The sequence below is a fragment of the Cyrtonyx montezumae genome, unplaced genomic scaffold (assembly GCF_038088225.1).
Source record: "Cyrtonyx montezumae isolate F1298 unplaced genomic scaffold, pur_monq_1.0 scaffold_26, whole genome shotgun sequence".
NCBI classification, from domain to species: Eukaryota; Metazoa; Chordata; class Aves; order Galliformes; family Odontophoridae; genus Cyrtonyx; species Cyrtonyx montezumae.
This window is the reverse complement of record NW_027072003.1, coordinates 3,888,807-3,911,269: the sequence shown is the minus strand read 5'-3', so window position 1 is coordinate 3,911,269 and position 22,463 is coordinate 3,888,807. Positions and strand designations below refer to the sequence as shown.

Below are 22,463 nucleotides of genomic sequence, written 5' to 3'. Positions count from 1 at the left end.
CAAGTCCTGCCCTGGGAGTGCAGGGGAATGGCACACGCACACCTGAGTTGCAAAGAGCCTGCAGGCACCAAACATCGGCCTGAGACATGCTGGCAAAGCCACGTAGGAGGGTGCACACCGACTTGCTCCAACTCCTGACGTTTATCCTTTGTTTGTACAAGCACCTAACTCCCTCCCAGATATTTGCAATAGCTCGGCGAGCTGGCACGGCAGCAAAGAGTTGGCCTTTAATTAACCAGAAGTCAAACACAAAGGGGACGTCAGCAAGCTGCGAGCAGCAGCACTGCCCCCACCAATGCATGGAGCAATCCCACAGGTCTGCATGCGTCGGCATCTCTCCATACAGATGTTCTTTCAGCACAGGTTTGCTAATACAAAGTCGCTCCTTCCTGCAGCGGGGCAGCCCCCTCCATCCCACTGCCACCCCACTGCCCACGGTGGATCCTCATGTGCTTGGCCAGGTGGTCGCTGCGGGCAAAGTGCTTCTGGCAGGAGGCACACTGGTACGGCTTGACACCGGAGTGAGAACGTTTGTGCCGGGACAGCTCATCCGAGCAGGAGAACCTGGAGGGAGAAGGGAGGCATGGAGGGAGCAGCCACTGTGCCAGGCAGCACGCGGTGGCCCAGGCTCCTCCTGGAGGCTGTGGAAAGAAAGAAACCTCTCCGAGGTATGGTTTAGAGATAGAGGCATACATCTGCTGAGGTGTTTCTTGCTTTCCGTTTGGTTTGAAAGGACAGCGTCCACCTGCTTCCTTCCTCTGTTCTACTCTCATGGGATGGAAAACTTTGAAGATCTGAAGGCCCCAGGGCCAGATGCTGAGAGAACTGCTCTTTGGGTTCTCAGGGTGGCAGGGACACGAGGACACGGTTCAGAGCAGCAAGGAGTTGCCATTGCTTCACACATCTAGCCAAAAAAGACACTGCTGTTGAGAGCAGTCTTGTTTTTCCTGAGCACACATTCTCCTTGCAAGCTGTGAGCATCCCCTTGTTTCTGAGCACGGCAGTGAGCTTTCAGTGTCAGCCAGGCCTGGGAGAGAGGGGCAGTCCACGAGCTGGCTTAGCACAGAGCACCAAGGAGGGGCAGCAAATGCAGCCAGCCTGCAGCACAGCAGCAGCAGAGGTTTCCGTGCCAAAGCGAATTAACTGTCTTTCTGAGGATGCAGCAGCAAGGACTGCAGGGATGCCCAGTGCTCACGCTGCTTCTGGCTGTGAGATTTCCTGGTGCAGATCAGCTGCACCTCCTGGAATGTCCCTTTAACCACATGCACATCCCCACTCCATCCTCCTGAGCCCTTCTGCTTGGCACAGAGCTGCAGCAGCAGGGTAAGTGCAGAGAGTGATGCTCAGCCCTTCCTAGGTGCCACCTCAATGGCCCCAGCGAGGCTGGGTGCTGGTGGGACTGCAGCGTGCTTTGCACATCCAAGTGCCAGGAGAGTGCTGGAGAGGAGGACTGGGCAGGATTTACTCCTGGTCTGCCTCTACAGAGCCAACACAGATGGCAGGAGTATTAGGACGGAAGGGTTTTTCCATCTGGCTGAAACATGCCCACGCAAAGAAGCACAAAGCAAGGAGCTTCAGATGTAACCCCAGACTCCCAGCGATAGGATTTCATGCTCACACCTGGTACAGCAAACACTACGCTTGCCCTTCACAAGCTCTGTGAAAATTAAATGCATCCCAAGGCCTTCATCCTCTCGAACCAACCACTCCTTTACCAGCTCTACTGCAAAACGCGAGTGTCAGCTCCTCATCACGGGGTGTCTGGGTCAGCACCAGATACATTTCTCCACCTGGAGCATTTCAGCACGTGAATGCAAACCCCCCCAAGTGACTCAGAGCACTTTGCATCGCCCTCCTTAGGGGGGCTCACCTGCTTTTCCCCACTTACTGCCAGCCGCAGTCGGGCCAGATGCAGCTGTAGGGCTTCTCCCAGGTGTGCTGGCAGACGTGGGCTTTCAGGTGGGAGCTCTTGGTGTACACTTTGCCACAGCCCGGGTGGAGGCACTTGTGGACACACACAGGGGGTGTGGGGGCTTTTGGACACACAGGGGCTGTGTCCTGCTCCTGTACATCCCCCAGTACCCCCGCTGCTGTGGGGTTGGGCAGTGGGGTGATCTTGATGTACTTTTGGTCCAAGAGGGTCACGAGGGGTTGGAGCTGAGGAAGGAGGGGTAGATTTTGTCCCTGTAAGCTGATAATCAGTTGGGCCACTCTGACAGCACGCTGTGCTGGCAGGCTGCTGTTATCCAGCTGGAGAGGATGGATCTGGAGGACGAGGGGAAGGTCCCCAGCAGCTGCTGCATGGTCGCTCCCATCAGTTGTCCCTCCAGGCTGGGAACCATCTGTGACATCTCCTTGAACGGGCTGTCCCCCAGAGCCGCCCCAACTGCTCTCAGATTCAACCCCGACCTTCCCTCCAGCCACGTGGAGCTCGCTCTCTCCATCCTTGAGAAACTCAGCCTTCTCCCTCAGGAACTCCTCGATCTCCTCCAGGGTGGGGGTGAAATCCTGGGGAAGGCTGCAGCAGAAGTCGGGCAGCTGGAGGCAGGCAGCAGGAGGGGATTCCTCCTCCTCCTCCCCCTCAGCCCCACGCAGGGGGAGTGGGTCACCTTCATTGTGGCTGGTGCTGCCTGCCCAGAGGTGAGCAGAGCCTCCTGTGGGGCCGTGCCTTGGCAGAAGGGATGGTGGCATGCTGTGCTGCTGGGACAAAGACCCTGAATGGGGGTGGCAGCTCCCAGCTGCTGGGCTGGATCAGGAGCCTCTGCACCACTTCAGGTTGGGAAGATTTTGCTCATCTGCAAGAGAACACCACCGAGGTTATTTCCACATGAGAAATAAGAAAACTCCAGGCTTTGAGTGGAACAAGCTGTGCCTTAGAAAGAAAACATCAAAAGGGGTCAGCGATCTTTGGTTGAGAACAAAGATGCCAGGGCTCAAGAAATGCATGCCAACCCCTTTCCTATGTAGGCTCCCAGAAGCAAACTTCTCTAGGGAGTTTATTAAGGCAAAACTACACACTGAAACCCTTCCACCTGCAGCAGAGGGCAGGCGTGTGCTGCCAGATTCACAAATGGGACTTAGTGGAGATGCAGCAGAGGGTTCTGCTTTCCCCACACTGCAAACATCAGCTCAGCCACAACCTGATGCAGATGTGTGTCCAGATTCAGATTAACTCTTTTTGGGAACTGATGATAACCACGGGAGCTGCCATCCTGCCCTGGCTCTGGGAACCCACCGGCACTGCTGCGCTGTGCTGTACGGTGCCTGAAGGAATGAGCACAGAGCACATCCAGCCAGGTCAGCCCACACTGTGGCACTCCTTCAGAAAGCAGTGCAGACAGACACAGCCCATCCAGGGTCAGCTCAGGGGGCTCGTGAGGATGCACAGCTCAAAGCAGATGGGAAACATCACAGTGCTGAGACACTCAGTGAGGCACGACCTGCCTGCCTGCTTGTCTTGGGCTACTAATGAGGAAAGCGAGTTTTCAAGAGGAAGAAAACCAATGTCAAAGTCACCTAGGAGTGCTTTCCAGAGCAAATAAGTCCATGACATTTGTGCAGAGCTGCAAGCCAGTTGAGCCAGTCCTCGTTATCAGTGCTTCCCCAGGGCCCCTCGAGCTGGGAGAGGGAATTTCTGAGCAGCAGTCTGGATGTAACAGAAAAGCTCTTCCACTTAAGAAGAAATACTCCCCTCCAAGCTCCCTGTGTGCCCAGGGCAGCTCTGCATTGCTTGGGGCTGAGCGTGGCCATCCCTATCACAGCTCTGGGCCAACAAATTGTGACAAGCACAGGCAGCTCTGCTCCCACGTCAGGGCCAACCTCAGCCTGCAGGCTGCATGTTTTCATCATCACAACACAAATCCGTGCTCTGAACCATCCCCTGCAAGGCAGCACCAAATCGTGCCCCTGCCTCTGTGCCACTGTTCTGATCCCTCTGATCTCTGCTTTCTGAACCTCTCATCTGCTCTGTCTGCACACTTCAGAGGCTCCCAAGAGCCTCCCCCCTCTGGCTACCAAACACTGTTGCTTTCCGTGTCTTACAACCTGATTTTCCTTGCAGAGCAGATCCGGAAATCTCCATCCTTTCAGAATGCAGGCCAGCAGACCTGGGCAGGTGCTCTCTAAGAGCAGTAATAACACTGCCCCGACTTGCAGAGGGGAAAAGGGCAACTGATGGGGAGCTCCACTGCAAACAGGGATGCGTTGCAGATAGCAGTGATTATCAATCCACAGCAAAATGTGCATCAGTCGTGCTGTCAGCCCAGATAAAGCTCTGCAGTGACACAGAGGCCCCACTTTGGCCTTCAGCAAACCTGCTGCAGGACGAGGGCAGGGCCGCCGTCAAGCTTTGCTTTGCATTTCCATCCCCGTAGCTGCTCGGATTCCCAGGAGCACTCAGTTACTGCGTGAACTCCACGAGCACACAGAGGGAAAATAATCAGCCAAGGTCAGCGCGAGCAGGAGCTGAGAGCTGAGCTCCGCCGACAGCCACAGCCCCATGGCCCTCCCCCACCCTGTCCTACCCAGCCCCTGGCAGCCCCCCCACCCTCACCTGTCGGGCTCCGCACTGCCACCACGGTCCCATCGCCCGGGGGGGTTCGGCTCCGCGTGGATCGGTCTGGCAGGAGATGCTCCCGGTCCTGATGTCTTTTACGTTGGAAACAGAGCGGGTTTCTCCAGCGTTAGGGAAGGGAAGGGAGAAGGGAAGGGAAGGGAGAAGGGAAGGGAAGGGAGAAGGGAAGGGAAAGGAGAAGGGAAGGGAAGGGAGAAGGGAAGGGAAGGGAGAAGGGAAGGGAAGGGAGAAGGGAAGGGAAGGGAGAAGGGAAGGGAAGGGAGAAGGGAAGGGAAGGGAGAAGGGAAGGGAAGGGAGAAGGGAAGGGAAGGGAGAAGGGAAGGGAAGGGAGAAGGGAAGGGAAGGGAGAAGGGAAGGGAAGGGAGAAGGGAAGGGAAGGGAGAAGGGAAGGGAAGGGAGAAGGGAAGGGAAGGGAGAAGGGAAGGGAAGGGAGAAGGGAAGGGAAGGGAGAAGGGAAGGGAAGGGAGAAGGGAAGGGAAGGGAGAAGGGAAGGGAAGGGAGAAGGGAAGGGAAGGGAGAAGGGAAGGGAAGGGAGAAGGGAAGGGAAGGGAGAAGGGAAGGGAAGGGAGAAGGGAAGGGAAGGGAGAAGGGAAGGGAAGGGAGAAGGGAAGGGAAGGGAGAAGGGAAGGGAAGGGAAGGGAGAAAGGAGCCGTGCTCTAGCAGTAGTTGCAGTGTGTGCAGGATTAGCAAATATGAGAACACGCAGACTCCATGTGGAGGCAAACGAGCTGAGTAGGGAGAGGGGAATCGAGTTTTCCTCTGCTGCGTAGAAGCACTCAGAGGATTTGATGGTGACAGAGATTCAGAGCCGGATATTTTCAAGCAGGTGAACAGCCCCGAGGCTGAAAGCACCCCTGCGGAACATGAGATTTTCTCGTAGCCGTTCGCGCAGGAGAGACGAGAGGACGTTCCTCTGCCACAGAGGGCACCGTAAAGCCAAAGAAACGAAAGTGAATTCCTCTGCTTTGTTTTTGAAGCAGAATTTGAGCCCGAAAGATGCGGTCCGGACCGCAGCGCGTCCCGGGGCTGCAGCGCTGCGGAGCGGCCGCGGTTACGGCGCCCCCTAGCGGCGAGCGGCGGCAGCGACACGCACAGCTCTCGGTTGGGACCACTTTTATTTCCTCGTTTACATAAAAATTTATAATCGCCTTCTTCTCGCATTGTATACAAAATAGTTACTCTGCTGAATAAATAAAACATCCGCGTCTTGCAGACACTGTGTGATCTCGGAAGAAAAAAAAAGCATCAAACACCTTTCCCTCTCCTGGAGATTCGCACTGTGAAAGGAGAGGCACTGTGTGGCTCACCCAAGAAGTGCACCCACTACCTGAAAACAGAAGCACCCATACCTACACATTGCACGCTATGACCAAGCCCTAGGGACAACTCTGTGCTCACACGGGTTAGACCAATAACAGTATGCAAGGGGTGTGCTTTTCTATACCAGAACTCACCTGTGTCCCCTGCTGGGCTGTTTGGGATGTGAACACAGGGAGCTGGTCCCAGCAGAGCACACTGATTGCCCAGGAAGGAAATTCTTATAAAGAAAGGAGTTTCTCAGCACATATCCTGGAAAACATCTCTCCTGTGAGCCTCAGTGACAGCCTGAACTAGGAAGAAAGGCTTTTGGTAACGACAGAGCACGTGGCATCGTGCTAGAGAGCAGCTAAATCAGGAGGTTCAGGGCCATTGCAGTGACAGTGAGTGCAACACCCCCTATGGGTCTGGGAAAGGCAGCTGACGGCAGCCCTGGACCAGGACCTGAGCTCAGATTTCACTGCTGCGATCCGCTGACCAAAGGCTGAGAGCACAGGCAGCTATGAAGCACTTTATGGAGAGATCAAGATCACGAGGGCATGCTCCCACCCACCCAGGGCAGCACAGTGCCAAAAGCCCACTTCCAACCCATGACACGTACTCCCCCTGCTACAAACCCCAGATTTCCCTGAACCACCACCTCTTCCTCCTGTTCCCTTGCCCCAATCTCTCCCCATTCTCCCCTGGACCACAGCTTTGTCTTCCCTCCTGTCTCTCCACTGCCCACCCAGGACCAGACTGCACACTGCAGTTTTCTACACCGCTCTCCTGCAGTCAGCCCCGATCTGTGTGGCTTTGGGCTCAGGGTCAGCAAAGAGCATTGGGTCTTGGCAAGTGTTCCTCCCTGCACGCATCTGCCCACTGTGCTGGGGGCTGGCAGAGGGCCCAGCAGACTTCTCCTGGCTCAATAGGAGGGTAAGGAGGAAAGGAGCAATTACCGAATCCACAGGGTTTTGCTCCAGCTGAGCAAATGGAAAGAAGGGGGAAGAGGGAGCTGAGAAATCAGTGTGTCTTGGTAGATAAGCAGGGAGCTGTTCTCACACTTTCTGAGCTGACTAGAACAAGAGCAGCACAGCCAGGATGTGAATGGATGGAGAGATGGGACCATGTCTCTGCAGAGAAGGGGCTGTGTCACCAACCATCTCAGGTCAGGCCAAGAAGAGATCCCAGGTACCTGCCTGGAATGAAGCAGCAAGAGCAGCTGGCTGCAGCCACAGGCTCAGTTGCTCAACAGTCTTTTCAGAACACAAATGAAGTAAATGCAGTCACCTCCCTGCATGTATGAGATCAGATTTGCCACTGAGACCAGGGCACCACGGCCTCAACCCAGGGCAGTGATGAGGATGGGAGACCACAGAGGCTGAAGACATCCACCAGTGGAGGGCAGGTCTGAGACCCAACCTGCATGGACTGACCCCAGGCCAGGACACAAACCCTTCTGCATTCACTGTCACCTCAAACTGCTCCCGGCTGCCACTACATCACTTCTTCACCACCACCTCTGTGGATGGGGGCAGCTCTGCCAGGGAATCTGGTGCATTTCAGCCTTCTGTTCTTTAGAGATGAGTATGAGCTGAGGATCTTTATCCTTCATGTTCCAAACCAAAAGACATTTACAAAACAAAGCTGCCGACCCCCTGAGCCCTTGGATGTTCTTAACGAAGCCCTCAAGGCCCTCATCACTCCACCTGCACACCGTGGCTGCTCTTCAGGCACTTACACAGAGGGAAAGGTGTTCCAGCACTCACTCAGGGATCTGTTTGAAAGCCCTTGGTCAGAGATGACTGATCCCTGGGAGCATTCAGCCAAGAAGCTCTCCACCTTTGGCAGTGACCTTCTGCCTCCACAGCTTCCCCCCCAAAGCCTGGGGTGGGTAGAGACCAGGGTAGGAAGTACAGATGAAAAACCACTTCCGTCAGTGGTCATGCAGCTGACAAATCCATTCCCAAAACAGCTGCATTTCAGCACCCAGGCCTTCTTGTGGGAAAGGGAGGCTGGGAGGCAGGCAATTTGAGGAGGAATAAAACAAAAACAGTCACCCTTTACGGGAAAGATAGGTTTAAAACAGTTAGGAGCAGACAGCAGGGGAGCGATCTTGCTTCCAAGCCAAGGAATAGTCTGACACGACCTTGCAAAAATAGCAGCATTTTGCCCTTCAGCAGTGCCTCACCAGCACATCTCGCTGCCCACACATCTCCATCAGTCACAAACACTTGGTTCAGAGCAGCCAAAACTGGGGGCTGCTGAGCCCCAGCGTGCCCCCAGCCCTGCCTGGTTCGTGCCTCTCCCTGGAGGAGCAGCACAGGTCCCAGCATTACAGGAGTGAGAGGTGCTTTGGGCATGTGGCTGTGCTTACATCGAGCCTGGGTAAGAATTGGATGAGGTATGCTGGTTCCCAGATCACCTTCCTGGAGAGCTCTGCCTGTTCTCCTCCCTTGCTGCAGGTGTGTGGGGGGGCACACCAGTCTGGTGCTGGTAGGAGGCACTGGGAGAGAGAGTGGTTATTCAGAACTGTAAGGAAAGCTAAAAAGAACCACAGCATTGTAGGGGTTGGAAGGGACCTCTAGAGATCATCGAGTCCAACCCCCTGCCAAAGCAGCTCCCAGCCCAGGCTGCACAGCTCAGCATCCAGGTGGGACTTGAACATCTCCAGCCACGGCCAAACCTCAGCTCCCATCCTTCTCCCAGGGTGATCTCCTCTCTTTGAGGAAGCGTTACTCAGCAAGTTGAGTAGGACTGCAGCAAGTGGGGGAAGAGGATACACCCATCACTGGAAAGCAGGACAGTTCTGCCCCCGTTACTAAAGGAAAAGCCCCACTCCTTTCTCCCCCCGTGCAATCCCTTTGGTGCTGGCTGTGCAGTGCTCTCTTTTGAGAAAGGCACTGTGTGGAAAGCACTGATGGCCCAAAGCACAATGCCCCAAAGCCTCCTATTTACACCTGAGATTATCTCTGCTGCCTCTGTGCCACCCCCAGAGCAGCACTGGGGCTCTCAGCAGCAGCACACGACACGGGGCATCCCACGAGGGATGTGCACACCCTCATCTTGGCATGCCCTGGTGCATTCCCCATCACACCGAATACTTGGCCATGTCACTCTTATCAAAGACAACTTTGGTTGCAAAGTAAATGGCGACGAGGCCGAAGCTGGCAGCTGACACCATGTAGGCAGTCACCGACTGCGTAAACTGGACGATGGACCCCATGAAGAGAGAGGGGACAACCTGAGAGAGAAGGAAAGCACTGTCCAGAATGGCCAAGTCCAAGCAGATCCCTCGGCCCGGAGGCACCGAGTCCGGCTCGCCCACCATCATCATCAGCGAGACATCACAGGAGGAGCTGCCACACAGGGCTGAGCTGGCAGCTGGGGGAGAGGAGGAGGAGGAGGAAGAGTAGATGCTCCCAGCGTGTCCGTTCTGGTAAGGCAGCTTCTGGCTGGAAAGGTGGCTTTTGGGGAAGGCTGATTTCTTGTCCAGTCGAGCTGCGTCTTTCTCCTCTTTGCTCTTGTATTTATGCAAAAACACCTGGTGGGAAGAAGGAGGGCACGTGAGGAGTGAGGAGGAAGGGTGGAGGCCAACAAGCGAGGTGGGGGGCCGGGGGGGAGGTTCACTGGAGTGTGAAAAGGGAGCGAAACCACCCTGTGCTGGGAGTGCTGGGTGTGCTGCTGCAGGTGGGAGAGCGTGGCCCACGTGAGGTGGCCTCCAGGAGCCAGTCTGGCTCTTCCCAGCTGGCACGGGGCTCAAAGCAGCCCTGACTCACAGGGAAAGCAGCCAAGCGGTGCCTGTGCTGCATTCAAGCAGAGCAATGCATCCTGATGCCAGCACCTGGGGACCTGGTGTTCTGAGTCCTGGGGTTGTCACCTCCCCACTGGGAGCCAGCTCTGCTTCACTCAGCCTGAGGCCAACAGATGTGCCCTGCTGGGACAGGAGCGAAGGGGCACAGCCCATGCTGGGTGCACTGCAGAGCCAGACATCCCTCCCAGCACAAGGACAAGCCTTTACGAGGGGCTGAGTCCATCATGACTGGGATACAAGGGACACCAGCAGAGATGGCACAGTGCTGGGGGCTCAGGAGAGAGCTCCTTTCCAGCCCTGCACAGACCTCATGTGAGCTGCTCTGTCTGCCTATCTCGAGCCTCCCCGCTCAGGCTGGAAAAGGCAGGGAAGAAAAGGCTTTTCCTTCTCACCTTCTTGTGCCCCACTGCGCTCAGGGCAGGGCTCACTGCAGCGGTATTCACAGGGAGAGTTTGGATCAAAAAGCTCTCCGTGTTAACAGCAATAAATAACAGGCAGTCAGGTGCAAAAAATGTTGCACAGCCCCAGCTTTAAAACCCCAGGGCATTTGCAATGATGCCCAACCACCGGGCTGTATAGGGTAGAGCAGATAACGAAGGACACATTAATCCATTATCCACATGATGAAATAGAGCAAACAAAGACACTGAAAGGGGAAAAAAAACAGCACCTGCTGGAGAGCACAGAACGCTGTGTCCAGCTCCAGGGCTCAGAGGGGCTTGCTGAACAACCCTGCCTTGTGCAGGAGGGACAGGGACACAGACACCAGGTTCCCCAGCCCTATTGCAGCCACCCCAGAGCTTTCAGCAGCACTGGCATCACCCAGCTGCACCCAGCCCTGCCCCAGTGTGTGCCAGCACCAGGCAGCCACTGTTTGCACTGCCCCAGGCCACGGCTGCTGTTCTGCAACTCAAAACAGTTTCAGGTCCCATCGGAAAAGAGAAACCACACCAGAACTTCACGGAGCATCATCAGCTTCCAAAGGTTTTCCTTCTAAAAGCCAGGCCCTGCTTAGCTGCTTGCTTGCACCCTTCATCCCCTTGAGCCTGGGCTCAAAAGCACAAACCCACACTGTCACACATCTCATGTGGAGCACAGAAGTCCACCCGTATGGCTCCTGCACCAGGAGGGCCCTGTGTGATCCAGATGAGGTTGTGCCCCACGTTTCCAGCCCTCCCTACTTCATGGTGCTCCCAGAAGCCTGCTCAGGTTAGGACTTGAGATGCTCAGGAGCGTGGTGAGGATGTATACTTTCAGATCAGCCTGCGTAACACGGGGCACAACCCAGGAGCTGGTGCCTCCATCAGCAGCTTCGCCTCCCTCTACATTTAATGGGGAGCAGTGGCAGTGAGGACATCTCCCTGACCCCACATGAACGCTCACCATGCACCAAACCGTGCTGTTAGAACATGCAGCTGTCTTTTCCTCCCAATCCAGACAAGGTTTAGTGGCCACACAAGGACAGGAGGGCATGCAGCAGAGGGGAGCAACTTACAGAGGCTGAGCAGCACAGCAAGGAGCTCCAGCCGAGGTGGGCTGGCAACTGTCACAACAATCCCACACGGGGTGGAAGCAACAGCCACTGTGGGTGCCCCTCTGCTGATCCCTTTGGGAGTATTTAAAATAAAATGAAAGGTGAAAAAAGACAAGAGAGGGAAGAAAGGAAGCAGGGATGAGGGAAGGCGAGCAAAACCGACGGTGGATTTCAGCGGTGAGAGGAAAAGATGAGGTGAAGGTGGAGAATATTCTGCCTCCTCTGGGTCTCCCTGCATCCTGCTGGAGTGTGCCAAGCAAAGCACTCCTTTATCCCCCTGTATTGCACAGTGCCTGCTGCAAATCGGGACGGGTTGGTCAGGAGTGTTAGTTCAATAACTTCTCCTTAGTTCACATTTCACTGATGTTCATTGTGTGGACAAAAACTGTAAGGGAGGGCCAGGTCTGCAATCCTGCTGATGGGACTCGATTGCAGAAAACATGTGGGAATAACAAACCTGCACATCCCCCCTGAAGCACAGAGGGAAATCCCCTTCTGAATCACTCCTCTTTCCCATCCCCACTTCTTCACACTTCCTAACACTTAGTGCGAGCAAGGGATGCTTAGGGCAGGAGATGCTGAGCTCTCTTCCCTCCTCAGCATCACAGGAATCTTCAAAGACACAGCCTGGGGACAAGAGGTGCAGGAGGAGAACCTTTGGACACACGTGTATGCTCCTATTGCACGGTCCGAGCTGAGTGTACGAGTGGCAGAAGAAGCCACCAAGCTGTCCCAGCTGCTGCAGGGCGTGCTGCCCTCCGGATCAGGCCCCTACCTGTTTTTCATGATGGTACAGCGAGGCCAGAGTGTACGGAAGGATCTGGAGAGCAGAGAAAGTGAAGCCTGTCAGAGCAGCGGAGACGGTGACCACAGTGACGCTGTGGGAAAGGCACATGACGAAGGCGGCGGCGGGGAAGAACACCACGCTGGCCAGGTAGACAGCTCGTGTCCCAAACTGCTTCACCATCCGGTCCATGATTGTCGAGAAGAAGATGGAGGTGACACATTGCAAGAAGAGTCCCAAGCTGCCCATGCGGACACCTGCAGGAAGAAGAGAGTGGCAGATGCTGCTGCAGTGGATTTGGGAAGCCGAGCACCTTCCAGACTCTGCAGCCCCCGACAGCATCGCCTGCGTGGGCTCCTGGGCACCCTGACCCGACTTGGAGGGGCAATGGGAGGTGGGAAACCCAATGGCATTCTTCTGTGAAGCTCTTACTCTCACCTTATTCTAGGCCAGGATCTGTCACCTGCTCATAAACCAGGATCTGTTATCTGATGCCTAAAGCAGCAACAGAACAAAAGGAGCAAGAAACTGTGCTTCAGCCAAGGGAAAGTTACACCACAACTGCCAAGCAACGGCCGTATCCGGGAGCAATCCGGACCTTACCCTTAGCAAAGATCTATCAGATTTCAGGGAATTAAAGCCATTAACTCTTTGAAGCGAGGATCGTTACACAACACATGTTTCTGTGGCTGCTAGCACAACGGAGCCCTGACCTGCAGGAAGCTGTACAGTGCAAGTGTTAAATAATAATTAAGCTCCTTCTAAGTTAAACACACTCGGCACAAAGAGGCAGTGTACTGCAGAGGCAGTGAGTGGAAAACCCAGAGGGCAAGGTACACAGCTGGAGAGGGAGAGCCAGGAAAGTGCCTCCAGGAATAATAGACTCGGATCTGTGGGGGGGAAAGGAGGGCTGAATGGTGGAGTCAAGGGCCTGGCACAACCCAGCCACCAAAGAGAGGACAGCAGGCCACAACAGCGAGCCTGCATTGCCAGCACTCCCCCTGTGCTTGGTAGCTCAACGATGCATTTCCCTATTTGATCCACTGTGGGTCATGGTGGAATGCTTTACCCCCGACCCACCTGCAGAAAATCCAGTTTCCTGTGATGTGTTTTTGCATCACCTGCAGAGCTGAACCCATTCCTAGTGCTCCTGTAGCCTCAGAAGAAAAACCAAAGCGACCTGGTTTATTTCTTACCTTCATCATAGCGGCGTCTGGCATCTGTGCCCGGCTTGGCCCGGGGGACACCGTGGTACAGCCCTTCCCCAACAAAGTCCGTGTAGAACAGCATGAAAGTCATGAGTGCCATCCAGCTGCAGAGCTCAGCCACAAACAGACGCCGGATGACCTTAGGGATGCGGCAGTAGAGGCTGTGAAGCCGTGGCACCAACGTGCAGAGGTTTCTCAGGGCCTGCATCACGTGCCTGGCCTGCAGGATGCTCCTGGGGAGCTGGCAAGAGCAGCACGAAAGGGGTGAGGGCTTAGGGAGAGCATCCTTCAGCGCTGGGCCATCCAGAGCATCCACTTGGACAGCGGCTTCTTCAGTCACAAAGAGCGTGGCCAGCACACAACCAAGGAAAATGACAGCGAGGAGGCTGAAGAGGCACGTCTCCTGTCCTCCCAAGTACGGGGCCAGAAAGCTGGCTCCCCAGTCAATGGCTGGAAGCAGGTAGCCAACGCAGCCCCCCAAGCTGATCATGAAGGCGTACATGGAGAAGGCCTGGCGGCAGTTGTCTGGCTCCTGGAAGAGGTCTGAGAGCAGAGCTTCCAGCGGAGTGAAGCAGACCTGGCCGCAGAAATCCAGCAGCCCGATGCCCAGGATGAGGAAGGCAATCTCCAGCGGGCGAGTGTCGAGGGTCAACAGCCTGGCCAGGTTGCCAGAGTGGGGGATGACAAAGAGGCTCAGCAGGACTCCCAGGCACAGCACCCAGATGAACGGCCGCCTTCGGCCGTAGCTGCTGTGCCAGTGGTCGCTGGCAGATCCGATCAGAGGGACAAAAACCAGGCCAAGGACAGGTCCTATCCCTGGAGGATAGAAAGAAGAGCATTAGGGGACAGAAGTGTGTGCACAGTAACAAAAGCTCGGGATATTTGCTGGTGCAGGCTGCCCAGAGAGGTGGTGGATGCCCCGTCCCTGGGGGTGGTCAAGACCAGATTGGATGGGGCCCTGGGCAGCCTGGTATAGCATAAAATGGGAAGGTTGGTGGCCCTGCCTGTGGCAGGGGGGTTGGAAATTCATGATCCTTGAGGTCCCCTCCAACCCAATTCTGTGACATTTCTGCAACTCACTTGGCTTCACTGGGTCACACCCTCCTCCTCCAAACACAAGGCTGCCCCTTATATCACAGCAGTCCTGCAATCGCCCCGCACACCCACACCATCACGCCCTCATTCATCCCTCAGAGGTGAAACAAACCCCCCGCCCCGAGGACGAGGGAGAAACTGCCTACCCAACACCATGGTCATGAACTTCTCCTCCACGCCCACTTCCAGGAGCAGTGGGGGCACGTAGGTGATGCCAGCAGCCAGGCACACCTCCAGCCCGAACGTCAGCGAGTTGAGCAGCAGGAGCTGAGCCCTGCGGTTGTGCAGGAGCACGCTGAGAGCCATGCTGCCCCTCACTGCCACTCCCCGAGGTGTCCCACAGGCAAAGTCTGCTGCTTCTCTTCCTGGTCTGCCAGACAGATGCTGCCTCCCATTTTTAGCATCGGTGAACGAAGCGTCTTTTCCTCCCTGAGCTGAGAGATGTGGTCCCTGTGGTGTCAAATCCAGGCGTGGGCAGGCAGGGACCCACTCCGTGCTTCCCCTTCTGCTCACATGCTGTGCTCTGAGAGGAGAGAGAGCTCGTTAGACCCAGGGCAGGGGAAAGGGCTCAGAGCTGGTGCCACACTGGACACACTGCAGCTGAAGGACACAGCTCCTGACCCGACAGCCCCTGGGAGAGCTGTGGGGTTCTGCGACATGAGCTCTCCAAGGTGAGATGGGCACCTGCCACAAACGCTTAGGGAAAATCCAATCCTGCCTTCAGGCTACGAGAGGTCTAACGACCCCTCGGTGTCCCACTCAGCCTCATCTTGCCGTGGCAGCAGAGACACAAAGACCACATCCTCCAAAAGGACGTGGCATCCCTTCTCCCAGTGAAATCAATTAGGAGCCCCTGTCTGAGTTTGGAGCACCCGCAGCCACACGGGGACCCCCTGGAGACCACTGCTTAATGATGGGGACCCCCTCCTGCCCAGCACTCACCCAAATCCTTCCTCCAGCCCCCAGCACGGGGTGCAGGGAACAGATGGTGCCTCCGTGGAGTTTCACAAACAAACCTGACCCACTTTAGCCTCGTCTAACAGTGAGCGGCAATTACCTTACTCATTAGTCTGAGTCATTTATTTGCCCTGTAACACTCTCCCTCTCCCCAGCCCTCTTCCGAGGGGAGAGGCCACCGGATCCGGACGGGGTCTGAGCAGCCAAGGGAAGGCAGCAGGTGCTGCTCAGAAGCCTGTGACCATCCTGCTGCTGTGCCAGCTATAAGCAAAGTAACAGCACGAGGCTTCCAGCATCCAGCCCCCTCCGCCAAACCGTTCTGGGCGATGCTGGAGGAGCTGCAGTGAGGTTTTACAAAGACAGAAGCATCCCTCTCAGTGATGCTGAGGAGCTGTCAGGCTGCCAATTACACACAATAAGCACCGATTATTTTCCTACCAGAATCCCTCACCTTCCCCCTCCGCGCTCCCACAGACCTTGACTGTCACAAAGGATATCTTCTTTTAACAACTGTGAACGTTTAAATGCCTCGCTCAAGGTCAAATAGCAAGCTGATGGCAGAGGGGGGAGAGCAGCAGCTTGCCTTTCATCTCTGCACATCGCTTCAAAGGAACTCTCAGAGGCCCCAGCTATGCTCAGAGGCACTCGATCTGCAAGGAAGCGATTGGGGGCAGCAACCACCTTTCTTAGTTGTGGGCCAGACACAGGATGTCTCAGCCTCACTCCTTGGTGATGGGTACCAGCTGGCTGACAGCCTCGGGATGGGAGGTTTAGCAGCAGCACGAGGCTCTGGAGGAAGCAGCTCACAAGGCAAAGCTGCATCTGGGTGGGTGATGCTGCTGAAATGCCACTGCTGTAGCCTGCAGCACGGAGAGCTCATGGAGGGAAACGTATCCCACCTTGAATGGAAAGCAGACGATGCCTCACACGTGTGTATGCACAAGGAAATGAAACCTTCTGCCCTTTATCCCAGTGATATCAGTAGCACTGATGAACCAGCACCAGGGAGGAAGAGGGAAGCTGTAACTCTCACTGATTGCCTGAGAACCTCAGGTTGAGGGAGAGAGGCTGAGTTTCTCATCAGTAAGAAAGAAGAGACCTTTCTCTTCCCCTCTCCACACTCTCAAAGGTCTTCAGCGAGGAAACGGATCCCACTGTACCCAGTGGCAATACCCACACACAGCCAGAGACCAGAACTCAGCAGCAACAACCACACCATAGACACAGCAACAACAGATGATCACACACCTTCTCCTCAAGCTTCATTTTGCCCCAATGCTCATCAACCACCTCTTAATTTTGCCCACAGGACACAGAGTGGCTGAGCTGGAAGGAACTGCCAGCGCAGACTCCAAAAGGCATTTGGTCCTTCGGTCTGCTAGGATGGAGCAGAGGGGTGGAAAAGGGAAACGTGGGAGGCCAGCAGGAGCCAGGACTCACCTCCTCCACGCTGAGCACAGCGGATCCCTGCAGCCCTCCCCTGAGCCAAGCCTGGGTACGTAGCACTCAGGAAAAGCTACTGAAGCAGTGTGCAGGTAAGCAGAGGAGGATCCGAGGGGCAGGTACACACACGGGCTCGGTTTCAGGGCCCTCCCTGCCTCCTGATAGCAGCACGTGGTGTGTTTTATTTGCAGCACGGCCACACCTGCACTGGGGCCCTCGTGGATGGTGCTGAGCAAACACGGGCTGCCAGCAGCAGGCTCACAGAGCTCCTGTCCCAAACCTGCTCAGAAGGAAACGCCGGGACACGGGCTCACAGCTGAACTTTGCCTTGGTGTCAGTGACCTGCTGGTGCTTTGCAAACAGCTCCTCCACACTGCAGGCATGGGCAGGTGATAGGGCAGGGATGTATCCCCCCCCCCCAAGCTGCTCCTCACTGCTGAGGTGCTGAAACGGGGCGTTATTATTATAATTATTTAATTAAAAGACGATGAGATATTACCTTCAGTTCTGCAGGTGACACCTGGCTCTGAGGAGTGGCTCCAGCAGAAGACCCAACACCTCATTTAAACTGCTGACCTCTCCCAGAGCAATCAGTCTGGCAAACTCTGCAGGAGGACTGCTTGGGGCTGCTGCTCCGTGCCTTTATCTCCCTGGTGGGGGGAGATCTGCAGCTCAGCATTCACACCCACAGCAGCAGGCACTGTTTCTCCAGTGCAGCAGGACCTGGTGCACTTTGTGCTGCAGAGCCCTCCACCATCAGCTGGGGGTGGACAGCCAGAAAGCTGCGGGACAGAAAGAGCTTTCCCCCCTCTGGCCTCAGTTTCCCCAAGCTGCTACAACACAGGCAGCGTTTGGACACGATGCCAAACACCTTGCCAAGGGTACCAGCCCCAAAAAGGGGCACACCAGCCCCTCTCTCTGTGCAGGAAACCTCCCTTGGGCAGGAGAGATCTCAGCCTGAGGGCACTGTCTGCTCATGCACTGCAGAACAGCTCTGCCACACATTTCTCCTGCTCTGTGGGCACAGCAGGAGGAAGCCCACAAATTGAAGCTGAGAAAAACCCCAGCAGGTGCACGGGCACAAGGAAATACTGAATGTGCTGCCGGTATCAGACACGGGGACTCATTCACTGAGCAGTGCAGCTCGTAGAAAGTTAACCTCCCACTTCCTTTCTCAGAACAGACTCCTTTTGCTTTTAGATGGGACAAACCCCTCAGCACCTCGAGAAATATTTTAGAAGCAGAGTTTGGGTGCTGTTATAGAGCTGAGAGAAACCCGTGCACTCCTCAGGACGATCCATATTTTGCTTCCTTGGTCACTATGGGAGCAGAAGAGCTGAGGTGTCAGCAGCAATTTCCCTGATTTACAGCAGCCACGCACCTACCCCTGGTGAACAAACAGCTGCAGCAACCATCAGAGCACAGAGCATTAGGTTCACCTGTTGTTTGCAACCTGCCAGGGCCCTATAAGATCCTGAACACCTCATTATATGGGAATTAATTACCCCACATAACTGCCAGGGCTGGAGGTGCTGCTGGCTGGGGGTGGATACAGGTGACCCCACACCTTTCCCCCCCTCCACGCCGCAGATTCGAGGCAGAAATGTATTCCCCACGAGCAGCAGAGAGAGAGGGGAGGGCGAAGGGTATTGTCAGCCTTTGGGTTTCCATTCATCCCCGCAACGTTACATTTCCAACCTTCCAAGGGGCTCTTTATGAGCGTTATTAATTCCCCACTCCCTGGAAGCCCTTTGGAAGAAAGGGTGGGAGCGAGTGCTTAGGGAAGGGCTGTTCATACAGTGCCAGATCCTTTCACAGCTATCAGTGTCCATTCACCGCAGCTGAATGTGAAATACACCATGGAGAATAGCTCTGGCAGGCTCGCGCGGGATGAAATGGAAAACTCACCTGACCTCTCCTGACCCTCTCCCCTTCCCCCCCCACCCCTCCTCCTCCTCCCCCCCCCACCCCAGCGCCAAATCTCCTTGACCCCATTCACAGTGTGGGGAGAGGGGAGTGGTCATTAAGCAGCGATGGGAGAATGGTGATGTATTGAGTCCCGCTCTGAATTAACTCTGCGTTCCCTTTGAGCTCAGGGCTCCATTATATCGGCAGCTTGGCTCAGGGAACGAGCAGCAGTGGGTGGAAACCCCCTTAGATGGGAACAAGACCCATCCAAAACCCCCCTCCCTCACCCCACAGCACCAGGAGATACGAATCCAGGATAAGAGCTGGGTGCTACAGATGCCTCAGGGGAAGGGACAGAGCCCTGGGGCGGCTCAACACCTTCCACGTGGTTTGTTCCTAACGAGGCATTGCAATTTGTCGAGACCAGGGGCTGCACATCAATGCAATCAATTTTCTGCAGCGCCCACCACGTGGCTGCGTTGCTCCCAGAGCTATCCGAAGGCCACAGCTTTGCTTGTGCTTGGTGTGACAGACAGATCCCTGCCCAACACGTGCTTGCATGGATTTTCAGGGTGCTGTGGGTCTCCAAACTGCACTGTGCCACCTTATCCACGGCTGCTGGAGCTCAGCAGGATGAGGTTTGAGCCCAACCACCTCAGAGCTGTCATGATCCTTCCACAGCCACCTGGGAGTGGAGAGGGAGCAAGCGAGCGCTGAGTGCTTGCTGTGCTTTGCAGCAGCAACAAGGGCACAAGGAACAGGTCAGGATCTGTCCCCTTTGGATCAACTGCATAAAGCAAAGGCACCAGGGATGAGCTACGAGCAGCAAACAAAGGTCCCTATGACACAAATGAGAGGATGCTTCCCTGTCCTGGTTAGCTGCACCTCTTCTACAGAGAGAGACCTTCCAGAAGCAGAGATCTGCCCTGCTCACCCAGCACGCCACGCTCCTTCCCACATCCACACCAGCAGAGCATCACTCCTCATCACCTCTCCTCCTGAGCCAGCACCCGGTCTGCAAGCAGCAGCCCCAGACCTCTGGGCAGGGCTGGGGGCTCCACGCTGGAGCTGCAGCTTTCTTTTGCTACGGTTCTTGCTTTCATTCATGAGAGGTGCCCCTGCTCTGGGGCAGGAGGGGGAAGTGAGAGACGATGCAGTTCTGCTTTCTTCTCCAGTTCATTTCTGCTGTTTAAAGTACTGCGCCCATCACGTGGTCTGACTCAGCCTTTCCCCCACCCCGTCCCTCTTTTTATTTATTTTTGTAATTATGATTATTGTTATTACTTTTAGCAAAAGAATAAAAAACGTCGATCGAACTGGAGAGGAGGAAAATAAATAGATGAGAAAAGCCCTCTCCAGGTGCCCCCCACATCCTCAGCAATGCTGAAATGGGCCCAGATTATATCTGGCACTGCATGAGCAGGGCCTGTATTTATCTGTCAGTGTGCAGAGCCCACCCTGCTGAGCTGCCTTTTCTCTGCCCTGGGCCAGGGGCTCCTGCTCAGTACACGGCCAGAGGGCCCACAAAGGGGATTATGGAGAAGCCCCCCCCTCCAGCCCCATAGAGTAATCCATCAAATTATCCCTTGTTGGCATCACTGTCCTCTTCAGGAGGGGAGGAGGGGAGAGGAACTGGGGGAAAAAGAAAAAGAAATAAATAAGAAATGCTCTGAAGGCTTTTAAAGGCACTAAAATTACACTTGAGCCTGAAACGCTCCACCCAGCTGCCACAGCCCTCTGCACAATGGGCTGGTTGTGCAGGGAATATGGGCACTGAGCAGCAAGAGAGGGACACGGCGGACGAGGGCTGCACCCTCACAGCCCCAAAGCACTGCCCCGACCTCGGGATGTGTCACCCCACGCAGCCCTGCACAGCATCTGATGCATGCACAGGGGCTTTTCGGGTCGCCGTTGGCACCCTGCAATAGCACACAGCTCTGAGCTCTGGAGGACGGTGGTCCCATCACAGCTCCCGAGGGCACGACACACAACTGCAGAGCTGTCATCACTGGGAGAAAAAAATTCCCCACCTGTTACAGAGAAGAGATGGGAGGGAGGAAAGCCCCGCTGCTTCGCTGTGTCTGCTGGGCCACGTCTGCTCGCAGGGCTGGGAAAATGGGAAGTGAAATTGGAACTTGTGGTTTCCAAGCAAAGCACAAATGCTGCGTAACGGCACGCCTGAGTCCCACAGCCCTCCTGCCTCCAGCACAGCTCTGGGACTTCCACCCCATGGGACAGCTTTGCCATTTCTGGCTTTACTTGGAAACCTGTGACAGTCACAGGGTCAGCTGAGCCCGACTGGCATCCCAGGTCCATACGTGGGGAAGAGAGGAGAGCAGCCTCTCCGACAGCATCGTGCAACGGGCACCTCTGCAGTCCATTTTGCTCCGAGTTTTGGGAGCGTGACCTTGTGCTCTTCCTCAAAGGATAGACTTTGAGTCCTAGACACACACAGAACGAATGGGCTCTTTTGTAATCACATGGTAGTTAGTCCATTTTTTCATGGTAATTTTCTGGTCTGCAATTCCACTTATTTGTGTCCCCGCCGCAGAAGCTGGATGCTAACATATCGCTCGGGAGCCCTTTGACCCCCGCTGGCAGGTTGGTGGGTTTCTCCCTCTCTGTTTTCTGTCTCTAAAAATGAGGTCATGGCTTTGTATGAGACAAAGAGCCTTTGCAGAGTGAGGAACAGCCCCAGGACAGCTGTGAGTGAGGAGCCCCCGTCCGTCACATCGGCCCCTGAGCACGTGAGAGGCAAATGAGTGACAGCATCACTGCTGGGAGCAGCAACACTTCCATGCACCCGGGACAGCAGAGCTCTGCACCGGGTCCTGAGCAGCTGAGAGCTGCTCCTCCTCACAACGGAGTGGTCATGAGGTCCGGGTCTAAAAAGGAAAGATTCTGTGATTTCACTTCTGCCCAAAACTGTTAGGATAATGGCAAAGATAAGAAGTGGTCAGACGGTGTTTTTCAAGACAGATTCATTACAGGGAACCTCAAAAGCTTTTTCCTCTGCTTATCAGTTTAATGTATCACAGACTCCACACATGCAGGGACTCTGTGTTATGCCATAGCCATCCACACAGAACTCAGTGCAGCACCGAGCACCTGGAAGGGGAAGTTTTTCCTTATAAGACAAAGCTCAAAGCTGCAATTTCCACAGGCAGTGAATGGAGCAAGGCATTGTGCACCTCCCCCAGCTCTCCTCACAACGGGGCACCTCCAGCTCCAGGAGGAGTACCAGCTTCCATTACCAGCAAGGAGTTCAGGTCCAAATCTCCCTGGGTTTTGCTGAGCATCTGTTGGTCAGATTCATGCCTTGTTGCAGAGTACATCCACCCAGGAGGACAGGCAGGAGGTGATCTGAGCACCCAAGTAACTCAGCTCTTGCTGACAGGGTCTGCTGGAGCAGCAGAGGATGAGTGGAAGGTCGTGCACTGCAGGCTCCCCGAGCAGAGGTGGGATCACTCTCTCCACATTGCCTACGTGTGCTGGAGTAAAGTTCAGCGAGCCACAGATGAAGCAGAAAGAGCTCTGCTAACCCTGCAAGGTGCTCCGGGCAACCCATGTGGGGCTGGCACAGTGCTGCCATGCCCAGTAAGAGCCAGGACAGGGGATATCAGCAGCACCGACTGCTCTGGCTCCACACTAACATGTGCTAACTAGCCCCAGTGGCACTGTCCTGCTAACAGAGGGGGTAGCCAGCATTCCCTGCTCCTGCCCCAAAGGCTCATTCGTGGCTATCGGTGTTGACCACAGACAGTGATGAATGGGAGTATGTGGGGGGGGGTGTCACAGATATCAAAGATGAAAGAGGCCCCGTTGAATCACCCACCCCGGGGCTGCTCACA

The 22,463-nt window shown here is 55.4% G+C and overlaps 2 protein-coding genes across 3 annotated transcripts; both read right to left on the bottom strand.

Moving 5' to 3' along the window:
• Window positions 1-368: 368 nt before the first annotated feature.
• Window positions 369-2,691, bottom strand: LOC136050977 (Krueppel-like factor 15). The gene is made up of 2 exons (XM_065740173.1): window positions 1,889-2,691; window positions 369-564 (listed from the first exon to the last, which is right to left on the bottom strand). Exons 1-2 carry the CDS (start codon window positions 2,689-2,691, stop codon window positions 369-371), a joined length of 999 nt encoding a protein of 332 aa, XP_065596245.1.
• Window positions 2,692-8,549: 5,858 nt separating this feature from the next.
• SLC45A3 (solute carrier family 45 member 3) lies at window positions 8,550-16,775 on the bottom strand. Of its 2 annotated transcripts, none has more exons than XM_065740431.1 (5): window positions 16,702-16,775; window positions 14,451-14,827; window positions 13,198-14,025; window positions 11,993-12,258; window positions 8,550-9,413 (listed from the first exon to the last, which is right to left on the bottom strand). In XM_065740431.1, the coding sequence occupies exons 2-5, from the start codon at window positions 14,608-14,610 to the stop codon at window positions 8,961-8,963; spliced, it is 1,707 nt and encodes a 568-aa protein (XP_065596503.1). In that variant the 5' UTR covers window positions 14,611-14,827; window positions 16,702-16,775; the 3' UTR covers window positions 8,550-8,960. The 2 variants fall into 2 exon arrangements, with proteins under 2 accessions (XP_065596503.1, XP_065596504.1); XM_065740432.1 differs by lacking the exon at window positions 16,702-16,775 and adding an exon at window positions 15,247-15,286.
• Between the last annotated feature and the right edge of the window lie 5,688 nt (window positions 16,776-22,463).

Excerpts from the sequence above, each read along its gene's own strand:
- LOC136050977 (XM_065740173.1), bottom strand. The coding sequence starts at position 2,691 with ATGCCACCATCCCTTCTGCCAAGGCACGGCCCCACAGGAGGCTCTGCT. Across the intron at positions 565-1,888 it reads TGGCCCGACTGCGGCTGGCA|GTTCTCCTGCTCGGATGAGC; the intron begins GTAAGTGGGGAA and ends TTCTCCCTCCAG.
- SLC45A3 (XM_065740431.1), bottom strand. The coding sequence starts at position 14,610 with ATGGCTCTCAGCGTGCTCCTGCACAACCGCAGGGCTCAGCTCCTGCTG. Across the intron at positions 14,026-14,450 it reads GTTCATGACCATGGTGTTGG|GGATAGGACCTGTCCTTGGC; the intron begins GTAGGCAGTTTC and ends TCTATCCTCCAG. Across the intron at positions 12,259-13,197 it reads CAGACGCCGCTATGATGAAG|GTGTCCGCATGGGCAGCTTG; the intron begins GTAAGAAATAAA and ends TTCTTCCTGCAG.